Source organism: Pseudophryne corroboree, chromosome 2, assembly GCF_028390025.1.
Source record: "Pseudophryne corroboree isolate aPseCor3 chromosome 2, aPseCor3.hap2, whole genome shotgun sequence".
Lineage (NCBI taxonomy): Eukaryota > Metazoa > Chordata > Amphibia > Anura > Myobatrachidae > Pseudophryne > Pseudophryne corroboree.
Window position 1 is genome coordinate 196,313,728 of NC_086445.1, and position 24,003 is coordinate 196,337,730.

At 46.8% G+C, this 24,003-nt stretch overlaps 1 protein-coding gene across 1 annotated transcript in view; it reads left to right on the forward strand.

Annotated features, from left to right (window-relative positions):
* The window catches only part of NCKAP1L (NCK associated protein 1 like), a 616,762-nt gene that overhangs the window by 218,129 nt on the left and 374,630 nt on the right, over nucleotides 1-24,003 (forward strand). The window contains exon 23 of the mRNA XM_063952202.1: nucleotides 9,296-9,393. Within this exon, the coding sequence (XP_063808272.1) occupies nucleotides 9,296-9,393 (98 nt within the window). The remainder of the gene's footprint in view (nucleotides 1-9,295; nucleotides 9,394-24,003) is intronic.

Here is a 24,003-nt window from a genome sequence, read left to right on the forward strand (position 1 = left end):
TACCACTGGACATATACGGCAGTATCACTGGACTGGATTTATACGCCAGTACCACTGGATTTATATGGCAGTATCACTGGACTGGATTTATACGCCAGTACACTGGATTTATACAGCAGTACCACTGGACATATACGGCAGTATCACTGGAATTATATGGCAGTACCACTGGACATATATGGCAGTATCACTGGATTTATGCGGCAGAGCCGCTTTACATATACGGCAGTACCACTGAACATATACAACAGCACAGGGACACCACCACTGGACTGATGCAGGACAACACAGCACCACTGCAATGGACTGGACTTATAAAGCAGCACGTGACATATGGCAGCAGAGGACACCACCACTGTGACTGGACTGATGCAGCACAAGACACTACCACTGTACTGATGCAGGACAACACAGCACCACTGCAATGGACTGGACTTATACAGCAGCACTGGACATATGGCAGCAGAGGACACCACCACTGTGACTGGACTGATGCAGCAGAAGACACTACCACTGTACTGATGCAGGACACTGAGGACAGAGACACATCCTCTTGCTAACTCTCCAATTCCGGAGTGAAAATGGCGGTGACGTGCGGCTCCTTATATGGAGTCCAAGCCCCGAGAGAATCCGACAGCGGGATGATGACGTTTTGCCTTGTTCTGCTTTCCGAGTCAGGCGTGAAAACCCGAGCTGTGCTCGGATCCGGGCTCGGGTAGTGAAGTCCGGTTGGGTTCGGTTCTCATGGAACCGAAGCCGCTCATCTCTACTTAATATATTTGCACTTCTGCTTTGACACCCCTTAGACTGTATAGGCATGGTATTGTAAATTACAATTGCAATATTTTTCCAATACCATCTGTTTTCTGTGTCAGGTATATCGGGTGTGGTTCATCAAATCGACAGTGTCTAGGTCGACAATGTTTAGGTCGACCACCATAGGTCGACAGTCACTAGGTCGACATTGATGGAAGGTCGACAGGGTTTCTAGGTCGACATGTGCTAGGTCGACAGGTCTAAAGGTCGATATGAGGATTTATTTTTTTTGGTGTCGTTTTCTTCGTAGAGTGACCGGGATCCTAAATTAGTGCACCGCGTCCCCTCGCATGGCTCGCTTCGCTCGCCATGCTTCGGGCATAGTGCCTTTGCTCCGCTACCGCTTCGCTCGGCACACTTTACCGTTCCAATCGTAGTCCACGTGGATCGTTAAGTATGAAAAAATTCAAAAAAAGAAAAAAAATGTGAAAAACTCATGTCGACCTTTAGACCTGTCGACCTAGCACATGTCGACCTAGAAACCCTGTCGACCTTCCATCCATGTCGACCTAGTGACTGTCGACCTATAGTGGTCGACCTAAACATTGTCGACCTAGACACTGTCGATCTTCAGACCGGATCCCGGTACAGGTATATCATAATGGTTGGAAACACTGTGAATTCAAGTTGAAAACAATTGAAGCTTTGAATTCTTTTAGTATTTTTATTTAGATGAAAATATTTCCTTAAAACATTATTAACCTATGAAGTTTCCTCTTAAACCACTCTTTACCTATTATGTCTAGAAAAGCCCGATAAGACTATCCTGAAAGATATATGCCTAGCTGTAACCCCCTCTAATGATAAACAAGCGGAGACAGGCAATAACGTGGATTTGCAGGATGCTGCAGTTGTGTATGTGAGCAGAGCTGCAGGCCCCAGAGCATGTTGCCATAGCGATGGCTCGGTCCTCCTATCTTTACTGAGTTTGAAGTCTTGTCAACAGTTATTAGACTTTCACATGATATGATGGGAGAGCGGTAATTTCTGTTAATCTATTACAGAGCAGGTAAATGCATTTCAGGGATCACCAAACACCAGGAACCTCCAATACCCTATTTCATTATTCACCTGAGAATTCATTTTTATATAATGATTTAGAGATATTAGAAGTTTATTTTTCTATTATAGGCTACTGGGAGGTCATTAGCAGTAAATAAGAACTTTACAAGATGTAAAGTTAAACAACTTCTCTATTATCAGTTTGCTATTTCAAAGCATTTAAAATGGAGGAAAATAGTTGCTATTCTTTTGGAGTTTGGAATACACTTGAATATTAGGAGCTCTGAATGGGATTGGCTAGGGATATAGGGGCAGATGTAAGAAAGTGCGCTATGTGCTTTTTGCACATAGCGTCCGCTAACTCCTGCTGTTTCCGCATCACCGCTACGTATGATGTGGCTCACAGCGGGATCTTTAGGCAACCGCAATGCGTATGGTGCCGCTTCATCTGGGGCGCTGTGCCTTTACCTATTTGCTGACCCTCCTGATGTATTAACGGCGGGACTGTCACTCACTGCTCGTTAAGTCCCCTCTGCCACTTCGCCAGGTCAGGGCTGGCGCTGCATCACTGTAGCTGCTTTCATGTGTTTGTTTGTTTGTTTTAATACAACTTTAATGACAGCCCTCGGCGTCCTTAGGACTTCTCTGCGCATGCGCTGGGTCACGTTGCTGGGAGCTGGGGAGATGGCGCATGCGCAGGGCCTGAATAAATAGTACTAGGACGCATTGAGCTTCCCCACACAGCCGGCGGCGGCGAGCGCCCAGCCTAATCGCGCATGCGCCGGAGGCCGCCAGCGGCGCAAGCTGGAAGAAGTGCACATGCGTAGAAAGCCAGCAGCTGTGATACCAGCCTAGCCGATGTGGGAGAAGGCATATCGTGGGACAGGTGAGATAATGCCCTCCCACATCGGCAGGAACTCCTATAACACATTGTGGCGGCGGGTCAGGGCGTATCACCATGATAATGTGGTGATACTCCCCCAGGCACATAACGTCTCCCTCATACATCTCCCCCACTGGGGCTTATTCAGGTTTGTTAGCAAATCAAAAAAGCATTCTAATGGGCAAAACCATGCTGCAGTGCAGGTGGAGCAGATGTAACATGTGCAGAGAGAGTTAGATTTGGGTGGGGTGTGTTCAAACTGAAATCTAAATTGCAGTGTAAAAATAAAGCAGCCCATATTTACCATGCACAGAAACAATATAACCCACCAAAATCTAAATCTCTCTGCACATGTTACATCTGCCCCACCTGCAGTGCAACATGGTTTTGCCCAATTGCTTACTTTTTTGGTTTGCTAACAAACATAAATAACCCCCATAATGCTAGGGTGATCTGTTAACAGTGGCAAAGACTGTAATGTCAGGATGTTTTGCAATTAGAGGAGACCATTTATGAAACATACTTTATTTGCATTGCAAAAGGCCTTGGTTGTGCCTGTATGCAGGGCTTCTGAGTGCAGCCACGTGGTCAGGTACTGGGGGCGAGGCCAAATCTGTGGGAGGTGTGACCATGTCTTCTAAAAGAATTGAGAAAATAGGGTATGCCGGCAGTTGCACACTCAGCAGTTGTCCCCCTTAGCAGCTGACCTGGGCCCCTTCAAGAAGTCCAAGCCAGGGTAATTAGTAGCCCCTCATTCTTGGCTTCCATGACTACAGTATATGGTCCCTGTGTAAGTCCAGGGGCAATTTGAATTGCTCCATTTGTGCCCCCTGGTAGTATCCATGGGGTAAAACAATTAAATCGACCCCAAAGTATGTCATGGTGTGCAAAGAGGTAGAAACTTGTTAAGAGATTAATATTGCCCAGTTTCTTCTTGGTCTTGTCCCTTATCTGTCATCCACTCTGTAAGGCCCCAAGAATGCATGAATCCTTTTAACTAGCTGGAGTCACCAACATATATAGGCGTCGGATTTACTGTCCAACAATCTCTGCTATTGGCGTTATCTGTACAAGGGGTTTTGCTTTGATGTGGAGCACTATTTGTAAAATAAATAAAAATATTCTAAAAATACATCTATGAATAACCTTTTAGCATAGAGCAATGTCTTGCTCTGCACCGCCCGTGAAAATGCAGCATCAGATAATCTGCAGGAACATCGGACATCTGAGTAACCCTCAGGTTTTTGCACGGCCACAAAATGGGGGCCAACGTGCCACCGTTTTCTGGAGCGCTTCATGGTGCTGGCCCCAAATGCTGCAGCTTTTAGGGCACTACAGCGAACATTGCAGGACCAGATTTATGTAAATCTCTGAATCGGCCATTGTCAAAATTTTCACGGTAGACAAAATATACTACACCCCAAGCAGAGGAGGCAAGTTTTTTTTTTTAAACAAAGGCAGAGTACAATAATGATGATGATGATGATGGCCATAAACACTAGGGAACCACTTGTGACTAGTTGATTGTGATTGCTCAGCTGAGTCTAATAAGTGATTTAATCATTGGGCATACATTATGCTTTTGTGTGCATGTTATAGGAATCCTATTTTTTGTCAGTGAGCTGTTTCTAGCATATTAAAGCAGTTCTTTTTAAAGATTTTTTTCTTTCAAATATTTATTAAAAGATTGGCATATAAAAAACATATTTGCATTGCAATGAAATACAAAACATAACAAAAATAGATACAGAAAGTGTTCAGGGTACATATAATATTGGGCCAAACACAACTAAACAATGTTTTAATTACAGATATGCGGGTTCGGATTTACTCAGTTCTTAACACCAAATTGGCGCAAATTCAGATTTATCCAGATTTTTCTTATTTATTGGCTATCCAAAACACCGGATAGCCCATAAGATGCCGTTTTGAGATCTGAGTAAATCCGGGTAAATCTGCACCTCTCTAGTAATAATATGCTCCACTCGTACATAATATAGAGGTCATGACCCGTTGTGACAGCTGAAGCTAGGAGGGGTGGTACCTAGTCCTTTTCGGGGCATGATAACAAGAAATAGTAATCAAAGCATAGAAGCATCCCATGCAAACCATGGTCCTGCCTACACCTACAGTTAAAGGGGAGAGGGTAAGCAAAAGATATAGTGACAGTGGATTACAAGGGAGTACCACCACTAGGGATCTCTAAATTATACCATAAAGTTAGCTGGAAACATTGTTGCTGTAATTCTTTAACTGTAGGGCATAAGCTTCGTACATAGGGGTCAAAGAACCTCTCCACCCTGCGCTCCATGGATATGGATGCTTCCACCCAAGCCATCATGAATAATGATGGTTCCAGGGTGTATTTTAGTTAGTAAGGGAGTATCCTGTAATACCCATTCCAATAGTATGGCTTTCTCAGTTGTCACTGCTAACTTGCTAATAATAATTTTCTTACCTTCATGAGCCAGATTGTAGCGGTCACAGAGTGTATATTCCAAAAAGCCCAAGACTTACTTCTATTGATATGTAATAGTAAATGTGTAATTCCTAAGCAAAGCAAATGGTTAAAAACACGGGCTTAAGTATATGAATGGCATAGACCAGGCACTATAGGTGTGCACAAGTTGTGGTCAAGGGGTGTGCAACAATATCACCCCCTCCCCAAGGGCATAGGCGACCAACCACCAGACATAACCCCCTCACCCCCTCCCTGCCGTTCACAGGTCACTAACCCTGGCCCCCTTGGACATAGACCATCCACCGCTCTGGACATAGACTGCTCATTCCCTGGATATAGACTGCTCACCGCCCCATACACAGACCTGCAGGGGGCCCTTTACAAATCTTGGTTGTTCTGTTGGCTTCTGCTGCTCTTCTGCTCGCAGTTGCTTTTTCTGGAGAGTCGATAATGTGGCAGCACTGCTGACATCACTGCTACACAACCTCACCCCCTGGTACAGTTCTAGGATCTTCATGGGTTGGGACGCATGCCTATGCCAGGCACATATTCTGCCACTGAGGAGCAACATAGCTTTAAATAATACAAAAAAGCTGACTATAATACTGTATGTTGCTAATATGATGAGTATTAAGCATTTTATTTTATTTGTTAAAGATAAGTGGGCCTTAAATTAATATTTATACCATTTGAACGAACTGCAAAAAATGTCACACATTAATTAAACAGGTATTTCCTCATTGGCGCGTGTAAAGTAAGAAAAACACTAACCCAGCGGTTATAACAGTAGTTGGCAAATCTAAGACATAAAATGAGCAACACTAAATGGAAAAAGTAATTGAAAGAATATAAAAGTCTTTAGACTGAAGGATCATGGGATTTTGCCCATAAACCCTGAGACCTTGAGAAGTGCTGCGAGTCTCTAGGGCAGACCCTGACATTTCTCCGCTATAGTAATGTACTAGATGGACTGCAGATAAATGAGGCTATAACTGCCTTTGAGATGTCTGAACGTATATTTAAAATTTTGTCGCTGCACCATGTTTGACAATATGCAATCTGGATAAAGGAAGCTCAGAGTGCAGGTTCTGGCAATGCCCTTCCATGTCTTTGCAGCTGAAATTTAAGCAAATGCCGTAGCTCTCCCCTTTTACTCAGAGCCGTGTGGCTCAATAATGACCTTGAGACCAAATGCTGATTACAGCTGTCACATTATAACCACATGTACTGTGTATAGCGAGTCCTGACAGGAAATGCATTTTCTCTGATTTAATTGTCTTTTGTTTTGCTGTGTCTCTATTTTAAACTAGATTTTCTATATAACCCATTAAAAAAAAACAAGACCAGAATGCTAAACCTTACCAAACATGCAGTAACTCAGAGAAGAGTATAACCTAATATAGCCTAAAGCTTGTTTAGTGTACAGTATGTATTTTGGTAGCTCTTGACAGAGGTGTTTGAAGACAGGAGGGAGCCATTGTGCAAATTTTCATGGGGCCCCATCCTCCTTGAAAGTTTAAAACAAAAGCGCCCCCCCACCTAATTATTGGCTGGTCAGGTGATAATTGCACAGTGTATGACCACAACCGAGCATCAATTATTGCTCTGTCAGGCATGAGAAATCTACCGACATATGCGATTGGTGCACAGATCTGACAATAGATACAGTATAGGGGTGTATTCAATACCTGTCGGAAACTGCTGTCTTGTCGGAAAGACGGCAGTTTCCGACAGGTTTAGGTTGGAAGGGGTTCCGACCTATTCAATGCGGCCCCGTTTTTTTCCAACAAGTCGGGAAATCCAACTTGTCGGAAAGCGGTCGGAACGCACGTGTATTGGCGAATAGCCGCCGATCTGTGTGCTTCTGTCGGAAAGGGGACCAAATCCGACGGGTTTTGTTCCCTTTTCCGACAATGTCAATCCGACTTTGTAAAAATTTGGATTGACATTGCCGCCACCTCCTCCATCCACCCTGCCCAGCTGATGATCCGGGGTGAGAGAGAAGCAGCACCCGGGGATAGAGCAGCGTCGGGTGAGCAGTAGCGCCCAGGGGAAGAGCAGCGCCGGGTGGGCAGCGCCCGGCGGAGGAGCAGCACCAGGGGGCAGCGCCGGATGAGTAGCAGTGCCCAAGATGGAGCAGCGCCCGGGTGAGCAGCAGAGCCCGAGGGAGGAGCAGTGCTGGGAAGCAGCAGCGTCGAGATGAGAGAGGAGCAGCGCACGGGTGGGCAGCAGCGGCCAAATCCGACAATCGGATTTGGCCACTCTTTGAATAGGGGTTGTTTGATCCATTCCGACAAATGCATGTCGGAATGGATCCGACTCTTATTGAATATACCCCATAGTCACCATCAGGCAGATAGACCAATTATCTGTGTATGGCAACCTCAGATACAGTAATTAGTCTGTCTGACGTTGAGTTATAGCTCACAGTGGGGCAGATGTATTAAGCCTGGAGAAGTGATAAAGCAGTGATAAGTGGAAGGTGATAACGCACCAGCCAATCACCTCCTAATGGTCAATTTACATATTGGAGCTGATTGGCTGGTGTGTTATCAACTTGCACTTATCACTGCTTTATCACTTCTCCAGGCTTAATACATCAGCCCCAGAGTATGGGCAGCATGACCTGACATATACCGATAAGGTAAATAACCAGTAGGTGCTGGAATGGGGCTACACAGTGAAGGCATAAGACAAGTGAAATAAAGCAGATGCTGTAGATTAAAAGAAGGGAATTATTTATGCAGAATGAATTATGAGGGCACACCTAGATCAGGAGTGTCATGTCAAACTTGGGAAAGTTGGGTGGCATGCAAATAGTTTTAATACAAATTAATTTATACAATTGACCTAATTCAGATGGAGGCGCTATCGCTGCTGCTTACATAGAAGTGTCAGTGATAGCACTAATATGGTAATGCAGCAGGAGGCGTCATGACTCCAGCATGAATTAGTGATCATAGCAGTGTCAAAGGACGCAGTATTGAATCTTCCACGGCACCATCTGGCACTAAACAGTGGTAACACGACTACGTTTTCACAAATGGATGCCAACAGCGCCCCCTCCGCACCCACAAACGGCATCAGACTGCAAATCACTGACAGTCTAATGCCGTCCCTGCGTCCTGTGGTGCAGGACCCATTCGCGCACATGCAGAACAGGTCCGGCGCGTGCTCAGAGTACTGAACATCTGTACTTTGAGCATCAGGCCGCAAGAACAACCAGACCTGATTGAGCTCCAATATCATGTATTGATAGTTTTAATCAGCACATGGTTATATGAGGTGATGACAGGTCACTCAGAAATAGAAATGACAAATTCTATACATTTATTTGATGACTATATTTAAATATTGTTTGACCCAAAGATTGCTATAAATTGTTGTCCAAGCAGTTGAGATTGTTTTAAATGTTCTCCGTTATTATGGATACACTCTAATACCCCTTTTACATCTCCTGAAATATCCCTGGATTTTGCACAGGAGCGTGCAAAATCCCATTTACAGCATAGCAGACCTCCCGAACCGCAGAGTCCGGCGGGTGGTTGGGAGGCTGGGGACATGGCACACGCTGTCTATGCAGACAGCAGCGCCATGTCGCGTGCCTGGGAGCGCCAAAAGACTGGGGGCAGCACAGCAGCTTCCAGATTTCTGGCCTTGCCCCCAGCGTGATGCTCCGGAGCACCGGTCTGCAGGATTTACGGGCGCTTGGAGATGATGTCATCTCTAAGCTCCGGCCCACAAGACACTGCACCCGGGTGCAGTGTAAATGGTGCCGATCTGGGAATATCCTGGACCGGCACTGCACTGTAAAAGGGGGGAGTCCCGGGTCTGACCTGGCTTGAAACCGTGTTTCAAGTCCTGGGTCAGACTCGGGATTTTGGTGTAAAAGGGGTATAAGGGGTCAATTTACTAAGTTGCATGTCTCAAAACTGCTGCGTCTTCAGCGGTTTGGGCCTCTGGATTTAAAGTACCATCTTAAAATTGGGGTTTTGCCTTTAACTTTGTCTTTAACTGCAGGCTCAAGATTATTCCGTTTATAGTTCACTTGTATCAGCACACATATACAGTAGGTTTGGTCAATTACATGCATATATTCTTTATTTTCATGTTTTTATTTTTATCTGTTCTAGAACTGAAAGCTTTGGCTGAAATGATTGGTCCATTTGGGATGAAGTTTCTGAGTGAGAACCTTATGTGGCATGTAACATCTCAAATTGCAGAGTTAAAGGTATTTAATGTATTTCAGTGTTACAAGAAAACCAGAAAGTAATATACATGGGCACATCTGCTTGATAGAGGAAAACATAAGACAGCCGTTAGACTATATTTGTGTAGTGTGCATATGTGGGATGATGGGTATACATTTACAGGGGTGCCAAGAGGGGATGGAAAAGGTACTAATTACCTGGGCCAGGGCTTGGTAGGGGCCCATGCCAGCTGTGCAGGGAGAAGAATTTACCTTTCCATGGCTGTCAGACATGTCCATGCCCCCAGGATTTGTCCAAACCTCCCCCATTACCCAGACCCGTTATTGCTCTCTATGGCCCTGTGCATGTGAAGTAGTTCTGCTGGGTTAAAACCTAGACCTAATGTAATAGCGAAAGCTCTCACTGTAATATACTTTCTTCGCCAGGGTGGGCTCTCATGCTCAGCCTTGGGTATGGTGTTAAATTGCACCATTAAATAATGAATTACTGTGAGATGCAGTGATAATTCTGATACTTTTCTTGGTACCACTGCCACTAATGATAAATAGCCCCTTAATATTTCCCACTTTGACAGAATGACATTTTGCTTCCTAATATGCATACTGTATGGACCTCACCACTGGCGTATCTATAATGGGTGCAGTATGTGCGGTGTACACGGGCCCCTGAGCACATGCTGCACCATTTTTTAAATACTTACCCCTCCGGAGTCCCACGCCGACCTCAGCAGCGCTCTGGAATCACCGTGAAAATTACGCAGCTGCCATTTTCATGGTGTTCTGCGCATGTGCAGTAGAGAAATAACAGGGAAAATTTCCACTGCGCCATTTTCCCGGTGTTCTGTGCATGCACAGTAGAGAAATCACAGGGAAAAATCGCTGCCACGCCATTTTCCCGGTGATCTGCGCATGCGCAGCAGTGTCTGAGCCCTCTAGTGCTCAGACTCTCCAGCGCTGCCAGCAGAGAGGAGGGGGCCCAAACGGAGGAGGCAGCACATGGGCCTTCTCCTCTCTTAAAGCCCCCGTGGTCCTCACATCTTGGCCACACGACTGAAAGGCTACATCTAATGCTTTAGAAATCACCCTGTTTTCTCTATATCTAATAGGCTGAATCACCAGAAGTACAGTAGTTATAGTTATAGAAATAGCTGAACTGCAAAAGACATAAAGATGGATAGATTAGTTGTAAGCCTCTAGGCCCCATAGCGATGGCTCCATTCCCACTGGAGATGACCAGCACCCACTATAGCTATGCCTATATGCACCACATCATACGTCGCATTGTCACTAGAACCGTCATCCTAACCCTCTGTCCCACACTCACTGTCTACCCCATTTGTGTCACCTCGGTCTGTCTGCCTCTCCCCTTTAGAATGTAAGCTCTTACGAGCAGTGCACTATTCCCTCACGTGCTTTTCCTTCTCTTACGTAACCTATCTTCTACTCCATACTCCCTTCAATGGCACCAATCCCTCAGATCCATCTGCTGATGCAGCAATGTTAATATACCCTATACTTGTCCTATATTGTCTTGAACTGTCACTTTTTTCTTGTTTTGCTTATTTGTTTATGTACTCTGTAACTGGGCGCTACAGAACTCATGTGGCGCCGTATAAATAAAGGATAATAATAATTGTCCCATTTGCTGTGTTTCACATCAGATGGGAATATGTGACTACACAATTCATCAAACAGATTGGGTGTGCACACTATATGGTGGTCGCTGCAATTCATTATTGGGGATCACAGGATTGTCCATTATATTTTATAGTGTGTACCCAGCTTAATTCAAGACTTACTAGCTAGAATCTGATTGGTTGCTATGGGCAACGTCACCACGTCTAAAAACCTGCACCTTAGTAAATATACACCAACAGTCAGGGCAGGTTCTGAATACAGTACATGCAAGTTTTATAATATCTTGTGACAAGATCAATCTTTAGTGACATTTCATAGAAATAATTTGGCCGATAGCTGTAATATGTTAATAATATTAATTACAAATTGTATTTTGATCGGTCAGTTATGCAGCAGCAGTGGTAACCATGATTTTTATGTACTTTAATTATAGTTTTTTTTTATTGGGGGTGGTGGGGGCTTTTGTGTGTGTGTGTTGGAACAGATTCTTCTCCTTTAACAAAATCATGTTTGGAATTTACAACATATTGAGAACAAGCCAGTTTAATGAATGCCAGATTCAGTGTAGGCACTCATTATTTTCTTTATGTTGTGTGTTCATTTTCTTCTATGGAACATTCAGAATAATAAGACAAGATGAAAAAAAGGCAAAGCTTGCCTGCCACTGAATGGGATGATGTTTTCATAGCAGATCAATAGACTGTAAACATTCCAAAGAGTACAATGTGATATCAGGAGGCTGGTATAATTTCTTGTGATCGCCAGAGCTAGATCAATAAAATGTTTCAAAGTCAGATCAATAAGATGTGCCACTGTTATTTGCAAAGTACTTTTGTCATTTTTAAGTGATGCAATGTACAGTTTGTCAGCAATCGTGTTGTAAAATGATACTAAACAAGTTGAGGTGAGTCTCAGATGTACAGGTAGTTTGCCTTTAATGAGTATAGGCAATCACTCATGGAATATAACTCATACTTGCCTACTCTCCCGGAATGGCCGGGAGGCTCCCGAAAATCGGGTGACCCTCCCGGCCCCCCGGAAGAGCAGGCAAGTCTCCCGGAATCAGGGGTCCCCCTGCCCGTCCGCCCACTTAATGTGTAAAGTGGGCGGTCCGGGCAGTTGATGACACGATTCTTGCTGAATCGCGTCATCATAGCCACGCCCCCTGCAGTGTAATGCCGGGGATCGCGGCATTACAGAGTGGGGGCGTGGCTTAAAGGATGTACCACCAAAACTCCGCCCCCATCCAACCCCTGCTCCACCCCCGTCCCGCCTCCGGTCCACCTCCTCCCCACGCTACAGTCCTCCCCTGCCCCCTTGCTGAGCCGACCTGGCTGCTCTCTCCCGCAGAGAGCAGCCAGTATGTCGGCAAGTATGATATAACTTAAAAGAAGGCGATATATAAAATCAGGTGTGTGTGTGTGTGTGTGTGTGTGTGTGTGTGTGTGTGTGTGTGTGACTTTCTCCCTCTCTCTTTCTCTCTCTGTGGGGTAAATTTACTAAGCTTTATATAACAGAGAATTGGTAATATTGCCATAGCAACCAATCAGATGCTGCTTTCATTTTCTAAAAGGCAATAGAGAAATGATAGACAGTATCTGATTAGTTGCTATGGGCAACATCATCAATTCTCTGTTTTAGGAGCTTTAGTAAATTTACCCATGTGTATTGCAGCAAGGGGAATAGCCAGAACTTTGTGAGCCCCATAGCAACATTTTGAATGGGCCCCTTTCCCAGTGCTTCTAGAGAGACACCTCTCCACAGCAGTTGTTCATTTTAAGCCCCATAATAGTGCCCTAGTTTGTTTTATGAACCCTAGTAGTGTCTAAGTTTTAATGTTATGCTCCATAGTAGTGCCATTGGTAGTGTTATGCCATATAACAGTGCACTAGTTTGATGAACCATAGTAGTGCCCTAGTTCACATTATGTCATTTTGTAGGGCTGCCAGTACATATTCTGCAACATAGGGGGTCATTCCGAGTTGATTGCTCGCTAGCTATTTCTCTGACGTCCTAAGTGGATGCTGGGACTCCGTAAGGACCATGGGGAATAGCGGCTCCGCAGGAGACTGGGCACAACTAAAGAAAGCTTTAGGACTACCTGGTGTGCACTGGCTCCTCCCACTATGACCCTCCTCCAGACCTCAGTTAGAATCTTGTGCCCGGCTGAGCTGGATGCACACTAGGGGCTCTCCTGAGCTCCTAGAAAGAAAGTATATTTTAGGTTTTTTATTTTACAGTGAGATCTGCTGGCAACAGACTCACTGCAGCGAGGGACTAAGGGGAGAAGAAGCGAACCTACCTGCTTGCAGCTAGCTTGGGCTTCTTAGGCTACTGGACACCATTAGCTCCAGAGGGATCGAACACAGGACCCGACCTCGATCGTTCGGTCCCGGAGCCGCGCCGCCGTCCCCCTTACAGAGCCAGAAGCAAGAAGTGGTCCGGAAAATCGGCGGCAGAAGACCTCGGTCTTCAACAAGGTAGCGCACAGCACTGCAGCTGTGCGCCATTGCTCCTCATGCACACCTCACACTCCGGTCACTGATGGGTGCAGGGCGCTGGGGGGGGGGGGGGGGCGCCCTGAGCAGCAATATAAACACCTTGGCTGGCAAATCATCACAATATAGGTTGAGACATATACACAATCCACTAGGAACATCCGTTGCATGATCTCAAGTACCACATAAAAGGGGTTTTATGTTTGGGGAGAAAAAGCAGCCAGTGTTTTGTTCCCCCATCAGATGAGTGAATGAAGTGTGTAAAGAAGCGTGGGTTCCCCCGATAAGAAACTGGTAATTTCTAAAAAGTTACTGCTGGCGTACCCTTTCCCGCCAGAGGATAGGTCACGTTGGGAGATATCCCCTAGGGTGGATAAGGCGCTCACACGTTTGTCAAAAAAGGTGGCACTGCCGTCTTAGGATACGGCCACTTTGAAGGAGCCTGCTGATAAAAAGCAGGAGGCTATCCTGAAGTCTGTATATACACACTCAGGTACTATACTGATACCTGCAATTGCCTCAGCATGAATAGTGCTGCTGCAGCGTGGTCTGATACCCTGTCAGATAATATTAATACCCTAGACAGGGATAATATTTTGCTAACATAGAGCATATTAAAAACGTCGTCTTATATATGAGGGATGCACAGAGGGATATTTGCCGGCTGGCATCCAGAATTAATGCAATGTCCATTCTGCCAGGAGGGTATTAGAGACCCGGCAGTGGACAGGTGATGCTGACTTTAAAAGGCACATGGAGATTCTGCCTTATAAGGGTGAGGAATTGTTTGGGGAGGGTCTCTGGGACCTCGTATCCACAGCAACAGCTGGGAAGAAAAATTTTTACCTCAGGTTTCCTCACAGCCTAAGAAAGCACCGTATTTTCAGGTACAGTCCTTTCGGCTTCAGAAAAGCAAGCGGGTCAAAGGCGCTTCCTTTCTGCACAGAGACAAGGGAAGAAGGAAAAAGCTGCACCAGACAGCCAGTTCCCAGGATCAAAAATCTTCCCCCGCTTCCTCTGAGTCCACCGCATGACGCTGGGGCTCCACAGGTGGAGACAGGTGCGGTGGGGGCGCGTCTCGGGAACTTCAGGGACCAGTGGGCTTGCCCACAGGTGGATCCCTAGGTTCTGCAAGTAGTATCACAGGGATACAAGCTGGAGTTCGAGGCGACTCCCCCTCGCCGTTACCTCACATCAGCCTTGCCTGCTGCCCTCGGAGAAAGGGAAGTAGTACTGGCGGCAATTCACAAGCTGTACTTCCAGCAGGTGAAATCAAGGTACCCCCCCTTCAACAAGGCCGGGGTTACTATTCCAAAATGTTTGTGGTACCAAAACCAGACGGTTCGGTGAGACCCATTCTAAAATTGAAATCCTTGAACACTTATATACGAAGGTTCAAGTTCAAAATGGAATCGCTCAGGGCGATTATTGCAAGCCTGGAGAATTTCATGGTATCACTGGACATCAAGGATGCTTACCTGCATGTCCCTATTTACCCTCCTCACCAGGAGTACCTCAAAATTGTGGTACAGGATTGTCATTACCAATTCCAGACGTTGCCGTTGGTCTGTCCCCGGCACCGAGGGTATTTACCAAGGTAATGGCCGAAATAATTATCCCGTACTTGGACGATCTCCTTATAAAGGCGAGGTCCAGGGAGCAGTTGTTCGTCAGAGTAGCACTATCTCGGGAAGTGCTACAACAGCACGGCTGGATTCTGAATATTCCAAAGTCGCAGCTGGTTCCTACGGCGCGTCTACTGTTCCTGGGTATGGTTCTGGACACAGAACAAGAAAAAAGGGTTTCTCCCGAAGGAGAAGTCCAAGGAGTTGTCGTCTCTAGACAGAGACCTCCTAATACAAATACAGGTGTAGGTGCATCAATGCACGCGAGCCCTGGGAAAGATGGTAGCTTCTTACGAAGAAATTCCATTCGCCAGGTCCCATGCAAGGATCTTCCAGTGGGATCTGTTGGACAAGTGGTCCGGGTCGCATCTTCAGATGCATCAGCGGATAACCCTGTCTCCAAGGGCCAGGGTGTCGCTGTTGTGGTGGCTGCAGAGTGCTCATCTTCTAGAGGGCCGCAGATTCGGCATACAGGACTGGGTCCTGGTGACCACGGATGCCAGCCTTCGAGGCTGGGGGGCAGTCACACAGGGAAGAAACTTCCAAGGACTATGGACAAGTCAGGAGACTTCCCTACACAAAAATATTCTGGAACTAAGGGCCATTTACAATGCCCTAAGTCAGGCTAGACCCCTGCTTCAACACCGGCCGGTGCTGATCCAGTCAGACAACATCACGGCGGTCGCTCATGTAAACCGACAGGGCGGCAGAAGAAGCAGGATGGCGATGGCAGAAGCCACAAGGATTCTCCGATGGGCGGAAAATCATGTGTTAGCACTGTCAGCAGTGTTCATTCCCGGAGTGGACAATTGGGAAGCAGACTTTCTCAGCAGACACGACCTCCACCCGGGAGAGTGGGGACTTCATCCAGAAGTCTTCCAAATGATTGTACACCGTTGGGAAAGGCCACAGGTGGACATGATGGCGTCCCGCCTCAACAAAAAGCTAAAAAGATATTGCGCCAGGTCAAGGGACCCTCAGGCGATAGCTGTGGACGCTCTGGTAACACCGTGGGTGTACCAGTCGGTGTATGTGTTCCCTTCTCTGCCTCTCATACCCAGGGTAATGAGAATAATAAGGAGGAGAGGAGTAAGAACTATACTCATTGTTCCGGATTGGCCAAGAAGAGCTTGGTACCCAGAACTCCAAGAAATGATCTCAGATGACCCATGGCCTCTGCCGCTCAGACAGGACCTGCTGCAGCAGGGGGCCTGTCTGTTCCAAGACGTACCGCGGCTGCGTTTGACGGCATGGCGGTTGACCGCCGGATCCTGAAGGAAAAGGGCATTCCGGAGGAAGTTATCCCTACGCTAATTAAAGCCAGGAAAGAAGTGAACGCAAACCATTATCACCGCATATGGCGGAAATATGTTGCGTGCTGTGAGGCCAGGAAGGCCCCAACGGAGGAATTTCAGCTAGGTCGATTTCTGCACTTCCTACTGTCAGGGGGCCTAAAATTGGGTTCCATTAAGGTCCAGATTTCGGCTCTATCGATTTTCTTCCAAAATAGAACTGACTTCACTGCCTGAAGTTCAGACTTTTGTTAAGGGAGTGCTGCATAGTCAGCCCTCGTTTGTGCCTCCAGTGGCACCGTGGAATCTCAACGTGGTGTTGGATTTCCTAAAGTCGCATTGGGTTGAGCCACTTAAATCCATGGAGCTAAAATACTTCACGTGGAAAGTGGTCATGCTGTTGGCCTTGGCGTCGGCCAGGCGTGTATCAGAATTAGCGGCTTTATCATGCAAAAGCCCTTATCTAATTTTTTTATATAGATAGGGCGGAATTGAGGACTCGTTCCCAATTCCTTCCTAAGGTGGTATCAGTTTTTCATGTGAACCAACCTATTGTGGTGCCTGCGGCTACTTGGGACTTGGAGGATTCCAAGTTACTGGACGTAGTCAGGGCCCTGAAAAATATATGTTTCCAGGACGGCTGGAGTCAGGAAAACTGACTCGCTATTTATCCTGTATGCACCCAACAAGCTGGGTGCTCCTGCTTCTAAGCAGACTATTGCTCGCTGGATCTGTAGCACGATTCAACTTGCACATTCTGCGGCTGGACTGCCGCACCCTAAATCTGTAAAAGCCCATTCCACGAGGAAAGTGGGCTCTTCTTGGGCGGCTGCCCGAGGGGTCTCGGCTTTACAATTTTGCCGAGCTGTTACTTGGTCGGGTTCAAACACTTTTGCAAGAGTCTACAAGTTTGATACCCTGGCTGAGGAGGACCTAGAGTTTGCTCATTCGGTGCTGCAGAGTCATCCGCACTCTCCCGCCCGTTTGGGAGCTTTGGTATAATCCCCATGGTCCTTACGGAGTCCCAGCATCCACTTAGGACGTCAGAGAAAATAAGATTTTGCTCACCGGTAAATCTATTTCTCGTAGTCCGTAGTGGATGCTGGGCGCCCATCCCAAGTGCGGATTGTCTGCAATACTTGTATATAGTTATTGCCTAACTAAAGGGCTATTGTTGAGCCATCTGTTGAGAGGCTCAGTTATATTTCATACTGTTAACTGGGTATAGTATCACGAGTTATACGGTGTGATTGGTCTGGCTGGTATGAGTCTTACCCGGGATTCAAAATCCTTCCTTATTGTGTCAGCTCTTCCGGGCACAGTATCCTAACTGAGGTCTGGAGGAGGGTCATAGTGGGAGGAGCCAGTGCACACCAGGTAGTCCTAAAGCTTTCTTTAGTTGTGCCCAGTCTCCTGCGGAGCCGCTATTCCCCATGGTCCTTACGGAGTCCCAGCATCCACTACGGACTACGAGAAATAGATTTACCGGTGAGTAAAATCTTATTTTTTTGCAGCACTGCAAACAGTCGCCGCCTATAGGGGAGTGTATTTTTGCTTTGCAAGTGTGCGATCGCATGTGCAGCCGAGCACTACAAAAAAGTTTTGTGCCGTTTCTGAGTATCTCAGAACTTACTCAGCCGCTGCGATCACTTCAGCCTGTTCTTGCCCAGAACCGACGCAAGACACCCATCCTGCAAACGCTTGGACAAGCCTGCGTTTTTCCAAACACTCCCTGAAAACGGTCAGTTGTCACCCACAAATGCCCTCTTCCTGTCAATCTCCATGCGATTGGGTGTGCAAATGGATTCTTCGTTAAATCCATCGCTCAGCAACGATCCGCTTTGTACCTGTACGACGTGCCTGCACATTGTGGTGCATATGCATGCGCAGTAGTGACGTGATCGCAGCGCAGCAAAAAATCCTAGCTTGCGATCAGGTCGGAATGACCCCCATAGTACCCCCAATTCACAGGATGACATACAGTGTCTCCAGTTCATATTATGCCACATTGCAGTGCCCCCAGTTCATATTATGCCACACTATACAGTCCCTCCACTTCATATTGTGCTACATTACAGTGCACCAGTTCATATTATGTAACATTATAATGCCCCTCAGTTCATTTTATACCACATTACAATAAGCAAGGGCCACTTCTCTTTGCTCATCCTTCTGGACCTCTCTGCTGCCTTTGACACCGTGGATCACCCTCTCCTCCTCCGCACACTCCAAAATGTTGGCCTCTCTAGCACCGTCCTTGACTGGTTTACCTCATACCTCACTAACCGCTCCTTCTCTGTGTCTGCCTCCGGAACCACCTCACACCCTTCCATCCTTCCTGTTGGTGTCCCTCAGGGTTCTGTCCTAGGCCCCCTTCTGTTCTCCCTCTACACCTCTTCCCTGGGTGCGCTCATTAACTCATTTGGCCTTCAATACCACCTCTATGCTGATGACACACAACTCTACCTCTCCTCTCCTGATCTGTCCCCCTCTGTCCTCTCTCAGGTCTCCAGCTGCCTCTCTGCCATCTCCTCCTGGATGTCTGAGCGCTCTCTGAAGCTCAACATGGATAAAACTGAACTTATTATCTTTCCCCCAGCCAGAGCAACACCCCCTACAAATATCTCTATCACTGTTGCCAACACTATCATCTCCCCCATTCCCCAACTCCGCTGCCTGGGCGTCACTCTTGACTCCTCCCTCTCCTTTGCACCCTATATCCAAGCTCTGGCGCAATCTTGTCGGTTCCAGCTACGCAACATTGCTCGCATCAGGCCATTTCTCTCCCAGAGTGCAACTAAACTTATCATCCACTCACTGGTCATCTCATGACTTGACTACTGCAATGTGCTCCTCACTGGCCTCACTTGCTCCCACATCGCTCCCCTCCAATCTATCCTCAACTCTGCAGCTAGGCTCATCTTCCTCTCCCGCCGCTCCACTTCTGCCACTCCCCTTCAACAAAATCTACACTGGCTCCCATTCCCCTACAGAATCCTCTTCAAACTCCTCACCCTCACATACAAGGCCATCTCTAATTCCACTGCTCCCTACATCTCCAACCTCCTCTCCCTTCATACTCCCTCCCGCCCACTACGGTCGGCTGATGACCGTCGCCTTTCCTCTGCCTTGGTCACTGCTTCCCATGCACGAGTTCAGGATTTTGCCCGTGCTGCACCCCTTCAGTGGAATGCGCTCCCCCGCTCCATTAGACTCTCCCCGACCTTGCAAAGCTTCAAACGGGCATTGAAAACCCACCTATTTATCAAAGCGTACTCCTCCAATGCATAACCTAGTCCTTAGGCTGCTCCCCCTGCCCCATGCCTTGGACATCTCTGCTTTGCTCGCATACCACCATCAGGCTTCTACCTGCTTGCTTGCACCTCATGTCATCTGCCTGTTGCCCCTCCCCACTAGATTGTTAGCTCTTCAGAGCAGGGCCCTCTTTCCTCTTGTCTAAACCCTCTTCTTAACACATTTCACTCAGCGACCATCTTTACCTGCTTTCTCTCCTGCTGGTAAAGGCTCATCTCTATCTATGGCCGCCAGCCCCAAGTAGTACAATGATTACTCCTTCGCTACTTACATCTAAGCTGTATTATGTTTTGAGAACTGTGTTGCTCTTTGTTACCTGCACTCCATTTTTGTTATTTATTTACTGTTATGCTAAGTTTTGTCTCCCTGTACTGTCCTTTGTACGGCGCTGCGAAACACTTGTGGCGCCCTATAAATAAAATGTAATAATAATAATAATAAGCAGATCCAGGGGCATAAATAGATATATTGTAGTCCCCAAGGCAAAAGTGTGTACGGACCCCAATGTTTCTACTAGAGTTGTGCGATGTGGTTCTCTAGAAATCCATAACCGCCCAAATTTTGTGGATCAAAAACCCGTTTTGGATCTCCTGAGGAAATCTGATCTGAACCGAGTCCTGGTTCGTATATTCTCCTACAGTTCAGAATTCAAATTTGAAATCTGAATTTTGGGTTTTGGATTGCAAACATTATATGATTTTTTGATATTTTTATACATTTACAAGAAATCCAAAACCCAAGATTTGGATTTAAAATCGTATTCCGAATCAAAATACTTGAGGGTGGTTCTGCAAAACCAAAACACGACAATTTAATTAGAACCAAAACCAAAACAGACTCCATGCACATCTCTAGTATCTATGTAATACATGTATCTTTGACAGGAAAGGTGGGCCCCTCTCAGCTCTGGACCCTATAACTGTTAGGCGCCGCGGTCCGGGGCTTCCTCCTTGCCCGGCGCCTAGCAACTAGGGACGCCGTACGCGCCTCGCCGCCGGGTCCCTAGCAACGCTAGGACGCCGTGCGTGCTGAGCCGCCGGGTCCCTAGCAACGCTAGGACGCCGGGCGCGGCGAGCCGCCAGGACCTTAGCAACGGGGACGCCACAGACGGACCGCCTTCCCCGTTGCAGGGTTGATTATTGAAGTGTTCACACATGTTTCTCTGGTCGTGCAGCAAGGCAGCTGCACGACATTTATTGTAATTAGGCTCTGTACTCTGATTGGAGGGTTCCCTGTTAAATGCCTCCTCAGTGCCTCACACAGACGCCGGTGATAGCTTCCTGCATGCTGCTCATGTTTGGTGAACGTCTGTTCCTGATTAGCTGTGTCCGGTCCCTCCAGTTCTCTGAGTTCCTGAATCTTGGAGTTAGTCACCTGGTCCCAAGGAGTTCTTCTGGTCCAAAGTTACCTGTGGCAGTCGATTGAGGTTCTCTCTTGGTTTCGTGAGTGGCAGCCTGCCGCATGTTGCGGCACAGGCCAATTTAGTATTGTTTCATTGTACTGGTGCATTTGCGGAGGTTTCCGCTTCCATAGTCCTCTCCGATACTCGGCGGTGCCGTGTAGGAGAGTGGACAAGTGGAATATTTTGGTGGTTGTTTTCCCTGGCGGTAATCCGCGCATACTTTTAGTTTCAGGTTTGCCAGTAGCCCCTGGACTTGTTGTTTAGTTAGAGGGCCCCTTGTTATCACCCTGTCTCAGTTCACTCTTTGTCTCTCATTAAGACCTGAGGGGGCATCGGAGTTGGGCAGACGTAATCCGCCCTTCAAACGCGGCTGCCATGGGCCCAAGAAACCATAGTCTCGCAAGAGTGTATTGACAGCACGGGTGAGACAACGGAGATAGGGTGCCAGGGGCTATTTCCATTCCATTTCCCTTTCCCAGCATTACGTCCCGGTACTCAGGTCCCACCGTATAAGATCTCCCCTGACCTGAGTATCAGGATCATAACATTATCACCGGCCCAAAACATTAAAAAAAAAAAGGGGTTTAATTTTTTCCATTCTTTGTTTTGGTTAGTCTAGAATTCGGCTTCATGAATCCGACAGTTTTAGGGCCGAATCCCGGTCAGCTTTTGGTCAACCAAATTCAAGAACTAACTCAGATGGTTCAGGACCTTATTCTTCGGGTGAAATCGCAGGAAGATCTTTTGCGAGCCTCCCCGAGTGTGGTCCTAGAACCAAAAATTTATTTACCTGACCGTTTTTTGGGTAACCGAACAGATTTCTTTAATTTTAAGGAAGCTTGTAAGCTTTTTTTTCGTTTAAGGCCTCGTTCCTCTGGTACTGAGTCTCAGCGGGTTGGGATAGTTATGTCATTGCTCCAGGGTGATCCTCAGACCTGGGCGTTTGGGTTAAGAACAGATGATCCTGCCTTGTTGTCAGTAGACACCTTTTTTAAATCTTTAGGCCTGTTATATGATGACCCAGATAGAGAGGCTTCAGCTGAGAGTCACCTGCATGCCCTTAAACAAGGCAAAAATCCAGCAGAGGTGTATTGTACCGAATTTCGCCGTTGGTCGAACGACTGTGGCTGGAATGACCCGGCCCTGCGCAGTCAGTTTCGCCTCGGTTTGTCTGAACTTATTAAAGACCGTCTCCTTCAGTACCCCGCTCCTGAGACTCTCGACAAACTCATGGAGCTTGCTATTAAAATAGATCGTCGTCTCCGAGAGCGGAGGGCTGAAAGAGGAACAACTTTTAGACCTAATCCTTGTGTTTATACCTTTCCTGAGGACGTCGAGGAGCCCATGCAGATGGGTCTCTCCCGGCTGTCCCCAGAGGAAAGAACCAGAAGATTAACGTCTGGTCTTTGTTTGTATTGTGGTGGTAAAGGACATATTGCTCGTAACTGCCCGAATAAGTCGGGAAACACTCTGACCAAGTGAATTGTGAGGGGGTTCACTTGGGTCTGCAGCTTATCTCCTCAAATGATTCTCTTTTAGTTCCTGTTAAGATTTCCTTTGGCAGCCTCAGTTCTTTGGTGACGGCCTTCGTCGACAGTGGAGCTGCAGGAAATTTTATGGACTTAGCTTGGGCTAAGGCTTTAGGCATTCCACAGATACCATTGGATAAACGTATTACCATGCACGGCTTGGATAGGGGTCCGCTTTCCAATGGGATAATTACTCACCGCACACCTCCAGTATTATTGACAGTGGTGGCCTTACATTCAGAAGAATTTTACCTTACACATTGTCCGGCAGTTCCTGTAGTTTTGGGTCACCCCTGGCTTGCCTTTCATAATCCCACCATAGATTGGCGGTCTGGGGAGATATCCCAATGGGGTCCTTTTTGTGTTAAGGAATGTATTTCCCATCCAGTCCGGGTTGCGGCAGTCGTCCCAGAACTTATTCCTGTAGAATATCAGGATTTTGCCGATGTGTTCTCAAAAGGCAATGCAGACATTCTGCCTCCCCATCAGTCCTATGACTGTGCGATAGAGTTAGTACCGGGTGCCACTTTGCCCAAGGGGAGATTATATGCCCTGTCCGGGCCAGAAACCACGGCCATGAATAATTACATTCAGGAAAGCCTGAAAAAAGGCTTTATTAGGCCTTCGAAATCTCCGTTGAGTGCAGGTTTTTTCTTTGTTGAGAAAAAAGATGGGTCACTCAGACCATGTATTGATTTTCGGGCTCTGAATAAAATTTCTGTTAAGAACACCTATCCTTTACCATTGATTTCAGTGCTTTTTGATCAGTTACGCTCCGCCGTGATCTTTTCAAAAATCGATCTTAGGGGAGCTTACAACCTCATCCGAATAAGATCTGGGGATGAGTGGAAGACGGCTTTCAGCACTCAGTCGGGTCACTATGAATACCTGGTGATGCCGTTTGGCCTGTCTAATGCTCCTGCGGTATTTCAAGACCTCATCAACGATGTTCTCCGTGACTTCCTTGGGAAGTTCGTGGTCGTTTATTTAGACGACATTTTGATATACTCTGAGTCTATGGAACAACATGTTGCCCAGGTGCGTCAGGTTCTTCAAAAATTACGAGAGAATCATTTATATGCTAAGCTTGAGAAGTGTGATTTTCACATCACAGAAGTGTCCTTCTTGGGGTATATTATTTCTCCCCAGGGATTTTTTATGGAACCGAAAAAACTTCAGGCCATCCTTAATTGGGCGCAACCCACTAATTTAAAAGCAATTCAGCGCTTTTTAGGGTTTGCGAATTATTATAGGCGGTTCATTCATACCTTTTCTGACCTGGTCGCTCCTATAGTAGCTTTGACTAAAAAAGGAGCGGATCCTTCCAGTTGG